Source organism: Molossus molossus, unplaced genomic scaffold (genome assembly GCF_014108415.1).
Source record: "Molossus molossus isolate mMolMol1 unplaced genomic scaffold, mMolMol1.p scaffold_m16_p_1, whole genome shotgun sequence".
Lineage (NCBI taxonomy): Eukaryota > Metazoa > Chordata > Mammalia > Chiroptera > Molossidae > Molossus > Molossus molossus.
Window position 1 is genome coordinate 5,498,821 of NW_023425344.1, and position 20,326 is coordinate 5,519,146.

General features: G+C 58.7%; 1 protein-coding gene across 1 annotated transcript in view; it reads right to left on the minus strand.

The window, feature by feature from the left end:
* The window catches only part of WDR1 (WD repeat domain 1), a 33,841-nt gene extending 14,474 nt beyond the window's left edge, over positions 1-19,367 (minus strand). The window contains exons 1-5 of the mRNA XM_036254500.1: positions 19,255-19,367; positions 18,736-18,857; positions 8,742-8,832; positions 4,566-4,713; positions 3,388-3,568 (exon numbers count right to left, since the gene is read on the minus strand). Of these exons, the coding sequence (XP_036110393.1) occupies positions 3,388-3,568; positions 4,566-4,713; positions 8,742-8,832; positions 18,736-18,857; positions 19,255-19,270 (558 nt within the window). The 5' untranslated portion in view covers positions 19,271-19,367. The remainder of the gene's footprint in view (positions 1-3,387; positions 3,569-4,565; positions 4,714-8,741; positions 8,833-18,735; positions 18,858-19,254) is intronic.
* Positions 19,368-20,326: the final 959 nt, after the last annotated feature.

A 20,326-nucleotide genomic window follows, 5' to 3' on the forward strand; every position in this document is an offset into this window, starting at 1 on the left:
GTTTCTAGCTTAACTCACCTCCAACTGTCTAGAAGGAAGTGGGCCACCCCATTTAGAGCTGGCTGCGATGCTGAGACCACGCACAGGTGGCAGGTGCCAGTCTGTCCTGGAGCAGCTGAGACCACGCACAGGTGGCAGGTACCAGTCCGTCCTGGAACAGCTGACTGCCACGCCGTGCACCTGGCGCAGAGACCAGGTGTCCCCTCCGCCTGCTCTCAGACTCTTAGGTAGATGTGGCAGGAAGTTCCCAGACCCAGATCACAGTGTCCATCTGGATAAGCAGGCCCAGGGCAGATGAGACCCAGCACTGGGTGTTCTAAGTATTCATTTCATTCGACAAACTATCCCACTGACTGCAACACCCAGGGCCTGAGACGTGGACACACCTCTCTGAGGTGGCTGAAGGGGCGTCCTCGGTCATCCAGGAAGCCCCCTTGCACACCTGACAGGAGGAAGCAGGGGGCCAGGGAGGTGCGTAAACGTGGCCAAGGCCACGCCGGACACATAGGGATACTGAGCAAGGCCTGTGCGTCTACCACAGGGATGCCCTTGGCAGTGGGTGGGAGAAATCTCCGCGGTGGAGGCCGGAGCAGGCAAGGCCCCCCGTCCCTTTCTTTTCAAACCACTGTTTGGTCCTCAAAGGGGAACCTTTGCCCACAGACTGCCAAAAAACTCCGTCCACGTGTCTTCTGTGGTCCTGGGAAGTCACCTCCCCGGGTGCCACTGCACCTGAAATGTGGGTGGGTGGGGAAGGAGCTGGTGCTGGGGCCTACTCCAGGGGAGTGTGCTCCATCCCTGCTCCTGTAGTCTCTTAAAGCCCGTTTCGCATGTAGGCAGTGAGGACTACGGCTGGGTGGAGGGCCTGAGCGGGAGCCAGCAGCCTGGCTAAGTGGGGCCGTGATCAGCTCTGGAGGATCCAGGAGCGGACACTCTCGCCCTGCACGGCAGGAGCAGCTGGTGCAAGCAAACAAACCCATGATCTCTGGACAGACGCAGGGAGGAAGAGCACGCAACCCCACGCTAAGACTGGTCACTCTGGGTTGTCTGATGCAGCTCTGGAGGATCCAGGAGTGGACACTCTCACCCTGCACGGCAGGAGCAGCTGGTGCAAGCAAACAAACCCATGATCTCTGGACAGACGCAGGGAGGAAGAGCACGCAACCCCACGCTAAGACTGGTCACTCTGGTTGGTCTGAAAACTGTTTTCACTTCCCCCTGGTCCACACGGCATCAGTACTGTTTTGGCATGGACTGGATTCAGAACACAACTCACTCCTTTTCAAGGCAGCAACTTGGACTCAACCATCCCGTGGCCGTAAACGTGTCAAGAGGCAGGTGTCAGGAGCTGGACCTGGACGGGCAGACAGCCCACTGCCCACCCTCCACGTCACGGCCTTACTCCAGGGCTGTGAGGGCCGAAGGCAGATAGGCACAGAGAAGTCACAGGTTCCTCCCAAAAGTCAACACTTCACCAAGACATTTAAGGAGGGTACGGGGGACCTGAGTGACCACCGTCCCTTCTACACTAGGCCCACGGAGCCTATTAGAACCTGTGGCAACAGAAGCCCGAAGGGCACCACATGGACCCTCAGCCGTTCACCAGCACCGCACGTCCTCCCCACACACCTGTGGGCCAGCAGAGGAGGGCTATCATCACCCAGCTCTCTGGGGTGGGGGCTGGGGTGGGTACACACGGCCAGCTGAAGGTCGCAGGGCCAGCTGGCTGCAGCGCTGGGCCAGCACCCAGTGGCCCCCACTCGTGTTCCGTCCCTTCTGATCTCCCCGAGGTCCCTACCCAGGCCCACGCTTGCCGGCTCCGCAGGAGGATTAGGGTAAGTTCTGAGCCAACCTTGGAGACAGGTGACAGCTGGGCAAACCTTTCTCCCCAACGCTCCAGGGCTGGGGTCTCAGGGTGAATGGAGCCTATTCTCAGGCTGGGAAAGGACAACAGAAAGAGGGACTATTCCCGCCGAGTGAGTATGTGGAGAAGGCTGGCAGGGAGGGGAAGGTACAGGCTGGCGCTGACTCTGGGCTCAAATCCTGGCTCCACCCACCTCCACGGAGCTGGTGTGGCAGGTTCAGTCTCCTGTAAAGAGGAACAGAGCCCTCCCAGCAGGGGAAGGAGCCCCGCCCACCCCCAGCCCAGGAACCAGAAGGAACTGCGGGGGGCCTTGGGGAGAGGGCACAGCTGCCACTGTGGGCCAGCCAGGGCAGAGCAGGAGGCTGCTGTTTGACTCAGCATGACTCACCCTGACTCAGCATGACTCACCCTACATTCCAGGTCCCGGTCCTGTGCCCACCTAGGAGACACTGACCACACTGACCTGAGCCAGCCTTCAGCAAAGCCCCTCCCCCTTAGGCAGTGGTCACAGGAGACAGCGCAGAGAAGGGCGGGGCACAGGGAAGAGGGTGCACTCCCCACACGGCAACACCACCCAGGCACCAGCCAGGCCCTGCTCAGTGCCCCTGACAAACAAAGGCCATCTATCTCACTGCCAACAGGGAACCCCAAGATCTGTGCCTGAAAATTCTGTCCACCACCTGCACGCCTGCCTGCTGGGGACCCTGAGGCAGTGACCCTTTTCCAGTGACGCCCATCACAACGTTCATGAGCCACTGTGTTCTCGTCAGTCAGCGGGAGTCCCTGGGAGCCTCCTTAAGGACACTGTCTCATTTCAGCCCTGATAAGGCAGGACACGGCCTGCTCAGGACCTGTGGGAGGCGGTGCACAGCCCAAATTCACGGTCACAACGCCGATGCCAACATCCTCCTGTCCACCCTGCAGATGGGAAAGCGAGGCGGGCACGCCAGGCCGTCGTCGGGCACGTGGGTAGCTGAGCCCGAGACCAAAGCCTTTACACCCGAAGCCTGACACGTCACTAGGGCATTCAGAGCGCCCATCTGCAGGCAAGGCGCCTCCTCCTCATCGTGACACTGTAGGTGTCCCCACCCCACCACCTTCCAAAGGCAGGCACCAGGGACAAAGCCAAATGTCCCCGGAAGCTCACCTCCTCTCCACTTCGGTGGCTCAGCGGGTTTCAGCACAGCCAGACAGCAGGCCAATGCCAAGCCTAAGCTCCCGCCGGCACGGCGCCACAGCCAGGATGCCCACCTGGCCCCATGGCTCACAGGTGCTCCCTGCCCCACCCCAGAATGCACGCAGCACCCCAGAACGGAGTCCGGAACCATCCCCGTGTCCCAAATGCAGGATGGAGGACAGGGACTGGTGTGCTGTCCTACCTCTGAGTGACGCTGCGTCACAAACCCTACTCCCGCCTACACGCTGACGGTGTGCCCGTGACCATCGGCATCAAACAGGTTTAGACTCCACGGGCTTCAAATGCAGACCACAAAGTCCACCATAACCGCCCTGCAGAGTCCACTCACGCCAATTGTAAACTTGAACTTGAACGGTGGCCCCTCAAAGAACGCGGCGCAGTTGTCGTCGCTGCCTGTCACCAGCCGGTACGGCCTGCTCTGCTTGATGTCCACACTGTTGATGACTTTGTTGTGTCCCGTGATCTCGCCCACAGAAGAGCCACTGTCCCACAAGAAGACGGCTCCAAACCTTTACTCAACGAGAAGAGTCACAGGAAAAGAAAAGTCAGTTCTGAGACAGCCAATGAGACAGGGGCAGCCGAGTGGCCAGTTCCGCCCTGGCTCCGGACACACTTCACACACGCTCGTCCAGGTCACACGCTCATCCAGGCACTGAGAGCTGAACACAGTGCCTTTCGGGAGGGCTGGAGGGTCCACGTCGTGTGGCCCACACCAAGCCTCCCGGGTGGAAGGTGCCTCGGGAGGACCGGGACATGCACCACTTACCACCACCTCCTAGAGAGAGGACGGAGCCTTGCTCTCGGCTGGCATTCAGCGAAAACACATTGTTTTAGTTACCATTTACAATCAAGTGGAAAAGGAATTGTTAAGGCCAACAAGAATGACCTGAAACACTGAAGAATGGACACCAACCACAATGCGCATTAAAAAGAACCTCCCAGTAAGGGAGCTAGACATGTGCTGTCAAGTTCAAGTCCTTGAAGGCAGCGTGGTGTCCTAGAGAAGACCCTGACACTTAGAAAACTTGGGTTGTGGTAATGACCCTGCTGGTCACTAGACCCATGAGTGCAGAGCCACAGAGGGCCACCTACCCAGCAGGGAAATGTCCAGTCTCCCTGGCAGCCAGTGTGCCCTGTGGCAGCTGCTGGGAGGGACCCCAGTGCTACTCTTTGAGAGCTGAGTCTCTCATGTTCTCCCTCCTGCTACCTGGAATGTGGGCATGATGGCAGGAGTTCCCAGACTCCAGGGGCACAGAGGAGGTGCCCAGGCCCTGAGACAAACCCTGAGGGGCTCCCCACTGTTCCACATCACTGAAGCCCACCCAGAAGGAGCCGGTGGCCCATGCCAGTCATACTTCTGTGAGGAGGCCCAGGGCCTGGCACCCATGAGGACTGAACAGACACTCGTCCAAGCTGGCACACTGATGTCACCGCACCCCTCCCACTAGGGACACCCGAGGAATCAGATCGGGGGACACGGAGGGAGGGCCGAGGCCAGAGACTCACTTCTCCCTTCCTTCCCCGACCGCTGCGATCCTCTTACTGTCCTCTGTCCAGGCGATGTCCTTGATCTTCCCAGCGAAAGGCTGGTACTCGTACTTCAAGAGGTGTTCCTTCTGCGTGGTGTCCCAGATCCTCAGCTTCCCGGACACATCTGTGGACACAATGGGGCAGCAAGAGCCATGGTCACCACAGGTCCAAGGCCGGGTGGGCACAAGGCATGCCCGCACAGCACCTCCTGGGGCACAGGCCTGCTGCATTTGGCCCATGCCGCCCGGGAGGAGGGATGTGCTGCAGGTAAACAATACCCAGCCACTCGCTGAGCCTGCGGCCTCTGAGGACATCTGCTGGGTCTGTGCCCTGTGAGCACTCGATTACAAGGTCTGCGCAAGCAGCAGTAAGCCCAGGGACACAGGCCCGCCCCAGGCACTGGGGTGCAGCCCCAAAGGCACACGGGCCTTGGGCAACTTCCTCAACACCAGGGAAATGAAGTTCTTCATCTGCACAAGGTGAACACGCTAGGACCGCTGCTCTCCCACGCAGCTGCTGCAGCCCGGTGCATGCTGGATGTGCACGGTGGCCCCACAGAATCTGCAGACCCGCCCCTTCGCAGTTCCTGGCCCACGCCTCAGGCAGTCAGCAGCCGCACTGGTTACAGCACAGCACAACTCCACAATCACAGCTGAGGTGTAAGCCTTTTGTCAGATGGCCCGAGTGGGTGCTGGAGGAGTTGTACTACAGACAGAACCGGGTGCCAGGCCTTGTAGCATCCGCCGTGGGTTAGTGACAGAGTAACAGCCCTGTCCCTGCCACCAGCCTGTCACCAGATTCCAAGTACCAACCCACAAACACCCCTCCCACAGGAGTACAGAATTCCTCAAATAGCAGGAAAAAAGGAGGACCTGACACTAACACTGAGGCTTAAATCCTCAGGCTGGACAGGCCGGCGAAGCCCCCAGCAGGCCCGTGGGCACTGTTCCTGGGACCCCAGGCCCACTCCAGCACTCGACACCAACTCTACGGCGGCTCCTGGGAATGGCTTTCAGGCCAGCTCCCGGGCCCCAAACACCTACAACCGCCGCCACGGGGGGAACCACAGGACCAGCAGGGGCTGTCGCGAAGATAAAAGGAGTCAATAGGCGTCAGGTCTCAGACTAGCCCCAGGACACCACAGGCTCTCCTTCCAAGTCTGCAGTCACAACGAGTCGGTGAGCCACCTCAAGCTCTGCAGGAGGCCCCTCACTGGGAGCAAACACCTGGCACCCGAGCAGGTGGGGCAGAGAGGGGGCACACTGCTGTTCACGTGAACGTCACTAACCGAGGGGGCTCCCAGAGGGCAAAGTCTAGAAAGATGGCCTGGCATGTCACCCGAGGGACCTCACTGAGTCCCTTCACCAAACAGGCTGGCAGTGCCAGGAAGGAGCAGCGTGGGTGCAGAAGGGCTCGCGGGCACACCGGGCACACAGCAGGCTGTCCAGGGCCTGCACTGAGCCACAGAGAACACGGCCACAGCACAAGATCCAGAGCGCCCCACCTGCACCCGGCGAACCCCACTCTCCCACCTCCCTGGGCTCTGCCAGCTCAGGCCCCACCCAGGCACCAACCTCTCCCTGCTGCCTCCCCCACCAGACCCACGGCCTCCTCCGTCAGGCCCTGCGTGCTCATCGAGTTATTTTCAGAAGCACCTGGGGCCAGAAAAACACTTCGGGGCTGGAGACCAGGCACTAGGTCCCATCTGACCAGGCAGCCCTGGGGCAGTCACCAGAGAACAATGGGGGGCCATGGGTGCCAAGCCCACGCTGAGTGCTGGGGGCACAGCACCTGCCTGAGGTCTCAAGGGGGACAGACAACACACACACGTCCACGCGTGTCGGCTGCACCACAGTGCAAGGGGACACGTGACCAGAGCGAGGCCTCTGTTCACAACTCTGCAGCCTGATCCTTCTCCATGTTCTTCCACTGAGTGACACTCACACCCTTCTCCAGGCTCGGGGCCTGATCCGGAAAGCCTGGCCCTGTGCAGCTGAGGCTACCGCTTTCTGAGGGTCATCTGGGCACCCAGGGGACTGAGCACAGGCACACACCACCAGCATCCAAGTTGCCCCAGGAAGCCACCGTTAGAAAGAGGGAAGTGGACCTGCCCTGGAGACCCCTCCACACTAAGACGCATCACGTGGTACCGTGGCTCCCTGAAGGCAGACACGGACTGCCTTGTTCAGGGCTGGGGCCCAGGCGTGGCATGGCTTCCTCAAACAGGCCTTCCAGAGGGTTCAGACAGCTGGCAGATGTGCCAGCCAGACTTCAGGGACCTGAGAGTCCAGCAGAGAACTGGCACCCCATCTGGGCGTGAGCAGCAGGTCTCCCTAGGCCCTGCCACACCTGCCCGCGGGCACAGCAGGTATCAGGTAGCACACTAGCCAGAGCACAGTGCTCTCAGCCTCCTCCTCTCTCCACAAACAGCACAGTTTAGTATAGCCTAGGGCTCTCATCTCTGCAGTAAGTGTGTCCTTGTCTTCAACCTGGGCAACCGACGCCCACACTGCACTCGTAAACGTGAGCTCCACCTGAGAACACCTGGACCCGCGGGCAGCCAAGTGTCCCTGGGTTCCTGCACTCATGAGGGCACGCTAGGGGAACGTGGAGCTGACCCTCACTGGTGCAGGCTGTGCTGTGGCAGCCCAAGCTGCCTTCTTCGCAGACCCCGCCCTCTGCAGGACTCCGCCCTTTGCGCAGACTCCGCCTTCCTCACTGACTCCGCCCTCTGCACTGACTGAATTAGCATCTGAGGCTGCCTATTACTGTCTGGTTGATTCCCTGCCAGGGGACAGGACAGGGCAGGCCTGGGCTTGCCAGTGATTCAGCAGCAGACACCTGGCTCAACGCACCAGGGCAGGGAAACTGCACCAAGCAGGCAATGGGGGCCTCCAACCACATTTCTCTCCTGAGAAGACACTTTGAAAAGGCACCAGGGGCAAATCTTGGGGTTTGAAGAGGCGGTTTGCTGGCAAGCTAGGCCAGAATAAAAAATAAAAAAAAACTCACAGGAAATCACAGGATATAAATCAGAGCAGGTTTTACAGCTGAAGTTGGAGTAGGTCAAAACACAAAAATCATTAAGTGCCCATTATGTGCCAGACTCCTGGCCAAGCCCTCCACATACAACCCAGGCCAGCTGGCTTTGCACTCAGCACCCGTCATCCTGGTGCATCCCGGTTTTGGTGACAGACGCTCTGGTCACCTGCTGTCAGGTGCCCGCTATGCAGGAGCCGTCCTCGGTATTTGACCTGCACTGCCACACCGACCTGGTGAGCACCAGCACTGCACAGTGGCCCACGGCCCTTCCCGCTCACAGAAGAGAAAGCGAAGGCCCAGGAAGGTAAGGTGCTCAAGGAAGGCTGTGTAGCTAGTGTGGGGTGCTCCCATCAGGGACAGGTCCGTGCATGGAACAAGGGCAGTGAGGACAGACAGCCCCTAGTGTGTGTGAATCCTGCCCGCCCCTACTGGCTGGGCAGTTCCTTAGCAATCTGGTTCTGTCTGCCGTGCTCTGGGCACGCGGAGGAGGGCCACACCAGCTGCCCCCTGGCTCTCTCGGGGGCCTGAGTCCGGCCGGGCATGGGCAAGGCTGACAATAAATGCCTGCTGAGTGTGAATGGAGGGGTCATGGGGTGGGGTAAGTCGCTGTTAAGTTCTGGGCCTCCCTTTCTCACCTGTAATGGTAAAAGATCTACCTCCAAGGACCAGGTGGATCAAGACAGCACCCTAGAGGGCCGAGGCCTGCGTGCCCAGCTGCCTACTGAGCGGAGCCCGGCCGGAGAGCTCAGGCCCGGACCGAGGAGGAGGAGCGCTGGGCGAGGCTGAGGCCGGCGCTGTGCCAGGTACTGGGAAAGGAACAGCGGATACCGGCGCACGAGCCACAGCCAAAGCCATACTTCAGAAATACCCCCCGGCTCCAGCAATCACGACACAGCAAAGGCCTCGGCCTGCCTCAAGCATGTCTGCCGACCTCGGGGCGGAAACCAGCCAGCAGGCTGCAGACGGAGAGTAATGGAATGGGGCTTCCCGGTGCCTTATACTTTTGTCACGCTGGTTCCACCCGCCACCCCACATCCCTTACAACCTCCCCACCCTCCCAGGGCCACCTCGGCCACCGCACACACGCCCACGAGCCACGCACACGGGTACCTCCAGAGGCGATGTAGAATCCGCTGGGCGCGTACTTGGCCACCACCACCTGATGGGCGTGCTCCGTGTAGATGTCGGCGAGGGCTGGGTTCTGCGGGGAGGAGACGCAGTGAACACAGGCGTGTGGAAGCAGTCAAACCAATTCCTACTCTCCCAACTGATGGGCTCGCGGGGGAAATGACACCCCCACTAACCTTACGTCAAAAGCATCATGAAGAAGACCCCGTATACCTACCTGCCCCCACACCTACTGCCTGCCTCTCTCTGGGCGACAGAGTTCTAGTCATTTTAACTCTGTCTTTCGTCTCCGGTTAGGGAAGTCACGGTCACTAAGGCCCAGAAAGGTTTACGGTCACTTTCTCTAGTGTGTCTGTGACGTGTACACGTGAAATGGAAGCCTCCGTGGAGAATCCGAGCCGTTCTCTCCTACTTGTGAACGCTGCAGCTGCCCCCTCCGATCACAGCCGGTCTCCCTGCCAGAACCAGCCCTGTCCTGGCTGCCACGTGGGACAGGACCCAAAACAGAGCCTCTGGCTTTGAGGCATGAGAACAGAGGGGGCATGTGGCTGGGAGCCTCTCCTTGTAAAAACCCTTGCGTGGGAAACACAGATTCCCACCCCCTTCTGTAGCACAGACCAAGGGCTGGCTGGACTCTGCAGCTAGAACAGGGCTGGCACTGGGGAGCAGGAGTAGCTTTACGACCCAACGGGAAGGTCTCAGCATGTGGTTTAGTGAAAGGAGACCCCTCCCCCTCCCGGACGCACCCAGGAAGCCTCGGCACACCTGGAGACACTGAGATGCTCTTGCTTTGTCTCCACAGCAGCGCCTGCTTTCAGGAGAGAATAAAGACTCGGCCACTGAATCCCTGGTACCCGCTGTCAGCTCTCTATGAACCAAGTGCTCTTTGAAAAGAGGCAGCTTCCCACAGACCGGGCTGCGGACACAGGATCCATGCAGCCAGGCCGCCCAGCTTTCCGGAAGCAGCAGCTGTGACTAACTGGACCCCAACTGTCCCTCGACCTGTTCTAGCCAACCTGTGATCTCCCCTCCCTCATCTCTTTGCAAGATCAGAGGCCTATACTCGGCTCAGCCTCCGGGCCATAGGATCCTTGCACGCCCCACCCCCATCCCACCAGACAGAGACCAGAGAAGAGCATCCTAAATTCTAGCCCTGTCAACCACTGGCCACCTTCTCCCAATCCTGGTCACCCCAAGTCTCTGTGAATGCTGTTCCCTTGGCCAGCAACACCTCTCGTTAGCTGCTAACACTACTTATGCATCAGCCCTAACCACAGAGCCATCTCCTCCAGGAAGCCTCCCGTGATGGCACATCCTCTCTCTTCTGTGCTCCCAAAGCATCCCACACGTCCCAGAGGCAGCTGTGACACACGCTCCGGTCCCTCACCCCCCCCGGTGCATCTCCCTCTTTAGCCATCACAGCAGTCAGCAGAAAATGAGTATTCAATAAATGCTTACTTTTTAATCCTCACTGGAGGACATTTTTGCATCCATCTTCAGACAGAGAGAGAGGAAGAGAAGGAGGAAGAGAGAGAGAAACATCGATGTGAGAGAGACACATCGATTGGCTGCCATCCACAAGACCCCAACCAGGGCCAGGGACAAATGCAACCGAGGTACATGCCCTTAGCAGGAACCGAACCTGGGACTCTCTGGTCCACAGGCCCATGCTTTTTAACCACTGAGCAAAACCGGCCAGGCAATAAATGATTTTTGAAGGAAAAAAGTTTCATAGTCCTTCTCTTTCACCCCTAACACTTAACATTTATTATGATGTGACAAAGTAGGCATTTAATACACGTGACTCATAAATTAGTTCATCTCGGAATAAACATTTGCTAATGAAATCAGGAAATAGCAGGTATCCCAACAACATGCTACGGGCGGCACAACAGCAAATGGAAAGGTGCTAGGCACCCACTCGTCCCCCGGGAGTGCCAAGCACAGCACAATGGATGGACAGCACATGTGCCCCTGGAACCGACACCCCTGAAAGACCGGTGCCACCAAACGTCAGCAAGCACGCGGGGCCGGGAGGGGACAAACACACCGGAAGGTGCACGCACTGCTGGCGGGGATTTAAAACAGGAAAGAGCTGGGCTGGTAACATACCCTTACCGAGCAGAACCAGCAATCCACGTCCAGGCATTTACTCAAGAGAAAGAAACACACATCCACGAAGGCTCAGAGAGCCGTGTCCATGAGGGCCCAGAACCAGAAACCACCCAGGTCTCCCGACAGGAGGCGGAGGAACCTCTGATCCGAGTCGAGTCGCTACCAAGAGAACAGCTAGCATCACTCCCAACACGCCCCACACACGACTCCTTTCCCAGAAATTCTAGAAAAGGCGACCTGAAGGGACAGCGCAGACCGGTCCCCGCTAGGGCTGGGGGCAGGGCGCTTTGTGCAACGACGGGAATGCCTGTTATGGTCACAGGACAAAGTATAGTTGGCGAAACGCAACCTGCACGTACTAAAAATGGAGGGAGCCCTGGCTGGTTTGGCTCAGTGGTTGGAGCATCGGCCAGCGGTCTGGAGAGTCCCGGGTTCGGTTCCCGCTAAGGGCATGTACCTCGGTTGCAGTTTGTCCCCGGCCCTGGTTGGGTTGTGTGGGTGGCAGCCACTCGATGTGTCCCTTTCACGTCGGTGTTTCTCTCTCTCCCTCCCACTCTATCTCAACAAAAAAATGGAAAAATGTCCTCAGGTGAGGATAAAAAAATAAATAAATAAAAATAAAAATGGAGGGACGTTTGCATCTAAATTACCCTCCAACAAAAGGAACTTGCCTGGTAGCCATTAAATCTGCCTGTCCAACCCACTCCTGCCCCGATTTGCCTCCACTCTCAGGACTGACACTGATGAGCTCCCTCGGGAAAAGCTGGGCACACAGACCCGCCACCACCGAGGGCCTGGTTCAGGGGTCCGTCTCTACGCCGACCAAAGTCCTACACCCACACGGTGGTCCAGCCCACTTTACAGATGAGAGGCCACCCCGAGGGCAACTACCCACCCATACTGGCACTCACAGCCTGGTGACCTGGTCACCACCCCGCAGTGCCTTTAAAAGGGGCCTTCAGGGAGGGATAAATGACCTTGGGAGGAGGTCCTGTCCTAAGAATTCCTTCCCCTAAATGGGCAGGGCGTCCGCAAGCACAGGGCATGTGAAACTCCCACGCCGGTCCCCGGCAGGCTCAGCACCAAAATCCCGGGCTAGATGAGATATCACTCTTCCGAATGCAATTGGGCTGGGGGGGGGGGGGGGGCAGGAGCCACCAGCCGAACATGACTGCCGAGTCTTCGGCCACCTCCTTCCCACTGCTCCTCACACAGGGAAGCTGCCTACCAGAGGCAGAAATGACACCGCCCGTCCCCAATGTGCCCCAGCACAGGCCAGGCTCATTCCACATCAGCAGGGTCTAGGTGGCGCCAGGACTCAGACCCAGCGCCCATGCCCAAGCCTCCCAGGGGCAGCATCTCTTCCCACTCCTCCCATCTCCGCTGTCTTGGGGAACAAAAGCAGGATTTGGGGCGATTTGGGACAGGGCTCTGAACCAGAGAAAATAAGTCAGGGAGGGAGGGCAGACAGATCTGGGAGCACCAAGGAGCACTCCTGCTGGGACAGGGGCCACCTCCCTGGTCCTCGGGCGACCTTCAGAGCAGGCTCCAGGGGCTGCCCAAGGGGTGCAGAGGCTGGGGCAACCCTCCTTCAGGACTTCCTTCCTGGGCTGCTGCAGGCGACACCAGCTCTGAGTTACAGGACAGACCTGAGACAGGAGATGCCCTGGCACTGGGGGCCCTGTGGCTGCCCACGGATGTGGGCAGAGGCTGGCAGAGCCACTGAACCTCCTGCTGCCTTGCCTGCTACCCCAGCCCTGCCCCTCACTCCTCAGCCCAGCCTGTCCCAGCCCTGCCCAGTCTTCTAACAGCTCCCAAACCACCCCTTCTTTCCGTCTAGCTCTTCCCGTGCCCCTGGACCACGATGGCATCTTTTAAACTGGTCTCTCCATCCATCAATCCACCCTGGTTTCTGGGTCCCAACTCTGATCACCTCATTGCCCCCTTGGAATCCTTCTTTCAGGAGCTGCAGGGCCTGACCCCCAAGGCCCCTTCATGCCCAGGGCAGAAAAGAACTTGCCCTGACCCTGACCCCCCTCCCACAGGGTGTCCCCTTCCTGAACTCAGGGCCCAGCGCAGGGCCTACCTGAGCTCAGCCACTTCCCTAAAACCCTGGACTGGAGGCACGACACGGAAGACACTAGGAGAGCACTCATAACGCGAGGAGCTGCAGGACCACAGGCCGCCCCGTCACACATCTGCACAAGCAAGGTGAGGGCGCTCCTGCCTCCCTGCTGGAAGGCCGGTGCGGGGCCCACCCCCAGAGCCCGTCCTGCCTCCCTGTTGGAAGGCCGGTGCGGGGCCCACCCCCAGAGCCCATCCTGCCTCCCTGCTGGAAGGCCGGTGCGGGGCCCACCCCCAGAGCCCTCCTGCCTCCCACCTGGCTGAGGGCCCTCCCCAGGAGCGGCACATGGAGCAAATCCTGCCAACACCTTCCCAGGCCCTGCCCTGCCCTGCCCGAGGGGACTGGCTACATGCCGCACAGAAGGGAGAATTACTTAAATGTGCTGTGTCCCGGGCAGTGTCTTTCTGAGCCACCCCTGTGCCCCCAAAGCTTTCCTATCCCTCAGTCGGGGTGCTGAGGTAAGGCTGAGTGATGATGGCCTGGGTCACAGGGCGTGGCAGGGGGTGAGGACGGCCTCTGGACCACCCACTGCTGAAGCTATCTGACATGAAACAGCCCGAGGGGGGCGTCTGTGCTGTTGCAGCTGCCACAGGTCCCCTGGAGCTGCCAGATCTGTCATCCTCCAGACGCTGACCAGGGGAGGGGAGCGCGACAGTCCCGGAGAGCTGTGTTTCCAGAGTCCTGGCTTTCTAAACACTCCCGGCTCCCGAAAGCAGCCTCTGAGAGCTGGACCTGTGTGTTAACATCCTCAGGGACTTCAGGGTGACTAAGGCCAAATTAAAATCACTGCCAAGCACCCACACACAAACCTGTGCTTCCAGACCCACAGATCTGAACCCAGAGGCGGAGCCCCGACCACACCGCCTCAAAGGGCAGCAAGAATGACAAAGTACAGTCCATTTGTTCCTGCAGAGAGAAATGTAGCCCTAACCTAGGAGCCAAAGTCCATTTCACCCTCGAAGCTCCCCCATCAAATCACTACCTCACTGATATTCTTCCCTTTACCTGCCTTGGTCTGGAATGCCTCCACTCTTATCCAATACCCAAAAAGATCTAATTATCTTTTAACATCCAGGCAAAGGCCACCTCCTCCAAGAAGCCTTCCCTGATGCTCCAAGCAGTAATCTCTCCTTTTCCTTCCTGCCTCTCAGCTCAACCCCTTCCCAAGGAAGCAAAGCAAACCTTAGAACAAGGGCCTTGAGGGCTCCCTGCATGACCCTAGGCATGCCAGTGGCCCACTGGACACAAGACACTGCCACCCCCCTTCCTGTCCTCCCTGTCCCTCTGCCTGCCCAGGGCCTTCTGAAGAGTCACGACAGAAGACTAGGGGCGGCTGCTCTGGTTCAGATCACAGCACCTCCTGGACTCGTGTCTTCGTCTCTAAAGACAGTAGTGTCACCAACAGGCAACCTTCTAGGGATGCTTGTGAATGAACTCAGTTAACTCTCACACTGACCCTGTAATAACATCATTCTTACACATGTGCAAACCGAACTGAAAGAGACAAGTGTTCTAAGTGCTTGGCCATTGCCAGACACAAAATGTGCCCATCGAAGACCAGCTCAGATGCCAGAGGCGGGGCTCAGGGCAGTGTGCTGGACTGGACTCTGCCAGTGCTCCTGGACAATGGGGCGGGCCTAGAGTATGTATGATGACATTCACGTTCAGTCTACGGTAGAGGAACCGCCCTTTTCTGGGGAAGGCCCTGGAAAGCAGAGGTAAGAAGCCACAAGCCCAGTGACCAAAGCTTAAAATCCAGGTCTTTCTAAGGGCTGCATCACCACAAAGCCGAGGAGACTCCACCATGGAGACCCTGCGAGGACAAAGGGCCCTTTCCACTCCACGTACGCCATCTATAATAAAGCCCTGTATGGGGAAGCGGGTAGAGGGAGCTGGGTGGCGGGGGAAGGGCACTTTCTAAGGGCTGGGACTGGGCAGGGATTTGCGTAAGCATCTCCCAATCATTCCCAGGAAAAGTCAACTCCACAATCCAACCAGAAATATGAGCACCCCTCTGCTGGCCTCAAACATGAGGCTGCAACCTTTTCTTTTATCTCAAAGGCTTTGATGAATCTCCACACCTCCATCAACAGGGTAAGAAATATACCAAAACCACCCTGCAGAGGTCCTTAATGGTGCCCAGAGGACGCAGACTTCTTCCAAACTCGGTGCACACGTGATTCCCTCTAGATCAGTGGTTCTCAACCTTCCTAATGCCGTGACCCTTAATACAGCTCCTCATGTTGTGGTGGACCCCAACCACAAAATTATTTTCGTTGCTACTTCATAACTGTAATTTTGCTACTGTTATGTCTTAGGCGATCCCTGTGAAAGAGTTGTTTGACCCCCCCAAAGGGGTCGCGACACACAGGTTGAGAACCGCTGTCTAGATTCTCCCCATCGCTGCTGTCTCTATCTCATTCTTCTTCCTGGAGAACCCAAAATTCATCCTCCAAAACCAACTCAAATATGCCTTTCTCCAGAAGGCTTCCCTGCTGCTCTGTGGCAGATGGCTGTTCCTCCTTGTTCCCGACTCAGTCAGGACACTGCTCCTTCGGGTGCTTACCTAGTGCGCGAGAACGCCGGCTGTCAGGGCTCCTCAACGGCCACTACTGACATTCTGGGCCGCGTTAGTCTTTGCTGTAGGGCAGTCCTGTGAATTGTAGGGTATTTGGCAACATCCCTGGCCTCTACCCAGTAGATACCAATAGCACAAAAATGCCCTCAGACATTGCCAAGTATCCATTAAGGGGGTGGGGGTAAAACTGCCTGAGAACCACTGATTTCGATCTTGTGCACTGGCCATGGGCAGGGCTCAGCAAGACAGGCTGAAGGTGTGGGAAACACCAGGAAGCAAGGACTGGCTGGACCAGCTGACGGCACTTGCTAAGTGCTGCGTTAATCGTGAGTAGCTTCCTAACCGACCCCCCCCCCCACCCCCCCGCCTCAAGTCTGAGATACAGAATGATTCCTCTATCACAGACTAAATCATTGGCTGCACCGCCTTTCAGGGGTTCTGCTGCCCTCTGGACCAGGGCCGGGCTCTGTAGGAGGGCTGCCTGACACCCGCCACCGGAGCCCTGCACACCTGGCCTGCCTGTCCCATGTGTTCCCCACGCCCAGTGCTCCAGCCACAACTGCCTCTCCAGGCCCCCAAACTGTGGAGACCTCTCACTACCCACACTCCACCTGACTGGTCCCCCCGATCCTCCAGGTGACATCCCTGAGCCCGCGGGCGCTTGGAGCCTCCTGTGGTGAGTGGCCCAGGGCACCTCTGTGTCCTCTATCGTCTGAACCTGAGCTCCTGAGAGTTGGTCTTCCCTCTGAGACAGAACACCAAGGACAGACTCCTATGGGCTTTGCCTGGAGCAGAGCGTAGGTGCCACGTGAGGCTGGATGGCGGCCCCGCAGCCACAGGGCGGGACAGCAGGGAGCAGCTCGGTCTAATATAACCATCCCTGCGGTACTCAGGCCAGACTGGGGGAGCCAGGGTGCCAGCAGGGAGCCCCGTTAGGGGTGTTTTTGTTTCTGCCATCCAGGAGGGAGGATGGTGGCTTGGAGGAGGGTAGAAGCAGAGGATGTAGTGAAAACTTGTCAGATTCTGAAGTTACTTTGAAGGTAGTGTCAACAGGACTCTGTGAAGAATTAACAGGGTGTGGAAGGGACGTGGGGAGTCAAGTCCAAGGCTTGAGGCCTGAACAGCTGGAGAACTGCATCACTGTTCTGAGGGGAAGGACACATGGGAAACCCAAATGAGGCCTGGGCACGGGAAGGGTGAAATGCCAATCAGACATTCCATGTCCGGTTCCCGGTTCCCCTCCTCCACTGAGCCTGTACTCTAACCGGCCACCTTCCTTCCTGGTCCCTGTGCCTAGATGAGGACTCTTCTTTTTTCACAGGGGTTCTGTGCCCTAATAACCATCGTACCACCTTGACAGAAGAACCAAGTGCTGACCAATCCAACAAGAACCCACGTGCCCGAGGTACACCCAGCATAAGGATGGACACAGCAGCAGCATCCATACCGTCCTGGCCCTACAGAGACCTACAAACAGATGGAAAGTGAAAGCTAATGCATCCTCACAGGAGGATGGAAGACGTGAGCAGCAGGGTCTCCCAAGTTAGGGGATGCCTCTTGCAAAGGGGGTGCTTATTCACTGCTCTGAGATTTTCCACTGGAACCAGCTCCAGCTCCCAGCCTCCTTCACCTTACCGAGCCTGACGCCCCTTCAGAGCAGTGGGCCCATTAAGGGGTTAAAGACGCTGCTGCAGCATAAGACATAGTCACGGTACCAGACACAGCCAGTACTGCATGTGAGGTTCACATCTGGAAGGCAATGTGAACGGCCATGATACCTGCCTGCCCAAGGGGTCCACCTTATTTCCCAAACTACAAGTGAGTACCTACGTAGGGCCATCTCAGCTTTCCTCAGAATTTCAGGCCCTCACTCTGCAGACCTCTGGACCATTATGATCTCAGCCCTTGGCAATGCTTCCCCCAGCTCTGAGCAAGACCAGAACAGCTTTCTAGGAATCGTGTGACGAGCAGAGTAGCTGTTAGCACCTCCAAAGCACATTCACAACCACCCGCCCCCTCACTTGAGGTGCCCAGCAACCCTGGGCAGAAACTGGTGCTCCGTTTTGCAGCAGAGAAACAGCAGTAACTGGCTTCACCAGGGAGATGGGGCAGAGCCAGCAGCACCTCTGACCCCAGAGGCCTCTCCTTTACATACTAGGAAGCCGAGGTCCACAGAGCCCTTCCTTCCCTCAGCCGGTTGTGAGGTTCCTGAAGGCAAACGTTTGATCAGTGGTCATCTCAACCCACAAAGCACAACTACCCACCATGATGTGAGCTGAAGCTGACACCCCCAGGGAGCATCATCAAGCAAAATCACCCATCTCCATACTGTGTGAAAGGCCCAAGCCCAGCTCAGGAGAACACCCCCCACACCCTAAATGGTCCTGCTGGCACCTCTAGCTCCCACCCCCATTCCATCACTGGAGCTGAGTCAGGGAGATTTCAGTGTGCAATCCTGGGTCGTTCCAGTAGCCCTAGAGTAGCAGCAGAAATCTGCGAGACTTTCCCAAGGAAATGGCTTTGGAAGCAATTCTCAGCCTGGGGGCAGGATGCCAGCCTGTGCCAGTGAGTCATGGGAATTAACCAGTTTCTGATCTTGATTTTGCCCTGGAGCGCAGATCTGCAGGGGGACGATGAGGCTGGGATGCAGAAACCTGGGTCTGAGCCGGGCTCTGCCACACTGGAGACCCTGGGTGTTAACAACGATTAAAAGTGCCATTTAACAAGGGCTGGGTGTGTGCCAGGCACGCTGGGCTAGAGGGAAGCCTCATCTCATTCAGTGGACAGGGGAGCTACAGGAAGTGGGGGGAGCCATATCTCACCACCTCCATTTTACAGATGAGGAAACTGGGGCTCAGAGAGGTGCAAGTCATCAACCACCCCAAGGTCAGGCAGCAGGGATCGGCCTGTGTGATCCCCCAAGTCCAGAGCCCTTATGCTTCTGGGATGAACCAACCTGAGCCTCAGTTTCCCCGTGAAAAAAGGAGAACCAGGCTTCAAACGGTCTTCCTGGGCTTCTGAGGTGTGGCCCCAAAGCAGAGGGGGCGTGGTGTCCTCTTCCTCCGGGGGCAGAGACCAACCGGTGGAAGGGGAAGGAGCCTTCACCTGAGAGCTGCGGGGTCGGAGCCAGCGCTTGGTGGGGGGAAGGGGGTACTCACGTCGATGTTCCTTAGAATGACGCACTTCCCATTGGTGTAAAGAAAATTATTGCCCTTGGGGTCGCCGCCGATGATTTTGGAGACGCCTCTCTCCACCTGGGGGAGGCTGGCGAACACCTTCTCTGCGGAGACACAAACGCAGCGGCGCACGTTAGGAGCGCCCCCCGGGCCCGGCCGGGCGGAGGGCGGTGGGCAGGGGCGCAGGACCGGTCTCAGCCGGTCACCTGTTGCCTCCACCGGGAGGGGCGGCCGCCACTTTGAAGGAGCGCAGGAGACCGTGCGACTTCCTGGTCCCCGATCCCCCGCCTGGCCCTTCGGGGGCTCCACAGGGCCCGGCCCGCAGCTCCAACTTCGGGGGCCCCCGAGCCGTGGTCGCCCCCGAGGGTGGCCGGCCGATCGCCGGCCTGCACCCGCACCCCTCCCCCGCGCCCGCGGACCCCGCCGAGCCGCCCCCGCCCCGCCGCTGGCCGAGCGGCCGGCAGCGGGCGCCGAGCCCGCGGACCTGGCCGCGGCACTTACTGATCTCGTACGGCATCCTCGCCCACTTGTTACCGCGCCGCGCTCGCCGAGACCCTCGGGGCCGCCCGCGCGCCGATCAGACCTGGCCGAGGCCGAGCCGGGGAAAGGGACCGAAAGGCGGCGCCGGGCGTGCCGGACGCGGAGGGGGCGGTCCGAGGCCGGGGCTCCGAGGTCCGCTCGCGCCCTGCCCTGCGCGCTGCCGCTGCGGACGCGCCGAACCCGGAAGCGCGGCCCCGCGCGCGGCTCGCCCCCAGCTTTGACCATATATAGTCAAGCGCTCGGCTCGGCGCTGCGGCCCCAGCGAGCCTGCGCGGACCTGCCGCCCCTCCCCCGGGCGCGGGCCCCGCCTCCGGAAGTGGCGTCACTATGCGGCCCCGTGATAAGGCTGCGCGGGCCGCGTTGGGCGGCAGAGCTTATCCCGGAGCGGGAGGGCGAGGGTGCTGGGGCTGCGCGGGAAGGCAGGGTGGGCTGCTCGAGGCGGGCCTTTGCTGAAGCTTTGGGGGCGCTGGCAGCACCAGCGCGTGTTGGGTGAGGGTGCGGGGGGCAGAGGGGGTGATGTTCGTGCCTGTGTTTGCGTGGCTGGCGTTTCTAAGCCACTAGTTTCCGCCCAGTCAGTGCCCTGTGTTTGCAGAAGCTGTGAGGCGCCGGCTGGGGTTTTGCAAACATAGTGGTTTTTTTTTTTTCTTTTTTGAAAACATGACTAAAGGGGAGTCGCCCTCCCTGGAAAATGGCTGCTGAGAGCAGAAACTTTAGGGGTGTGAAAGCTAAGAAGCCAAGAAGAGCAGGGCGGGGGGGAATGTAGGTTCTAAGAAGCCCTAGGTTTATTTCCTAATAGTGAAAGCGGAAGGAAAGGGGGGGATTTCATCTTAGAAGAGCGAGGTAGTGACTCGGGAAATACGAGGACGCCGAGGTGTTACTTTGAGCCTCACCTTTGAGTGTGTGTGGGGGTTCCTCTCTTGGAGTTGGGGGAAGGGGTAGATGTGATAACACAAAGTACCTTTCTGTATTTTTCTAGTTCGGGCTTAAAATATTTGCGTGATCCCTGACTTTCTAATCTAGTGGGAAATTCCGT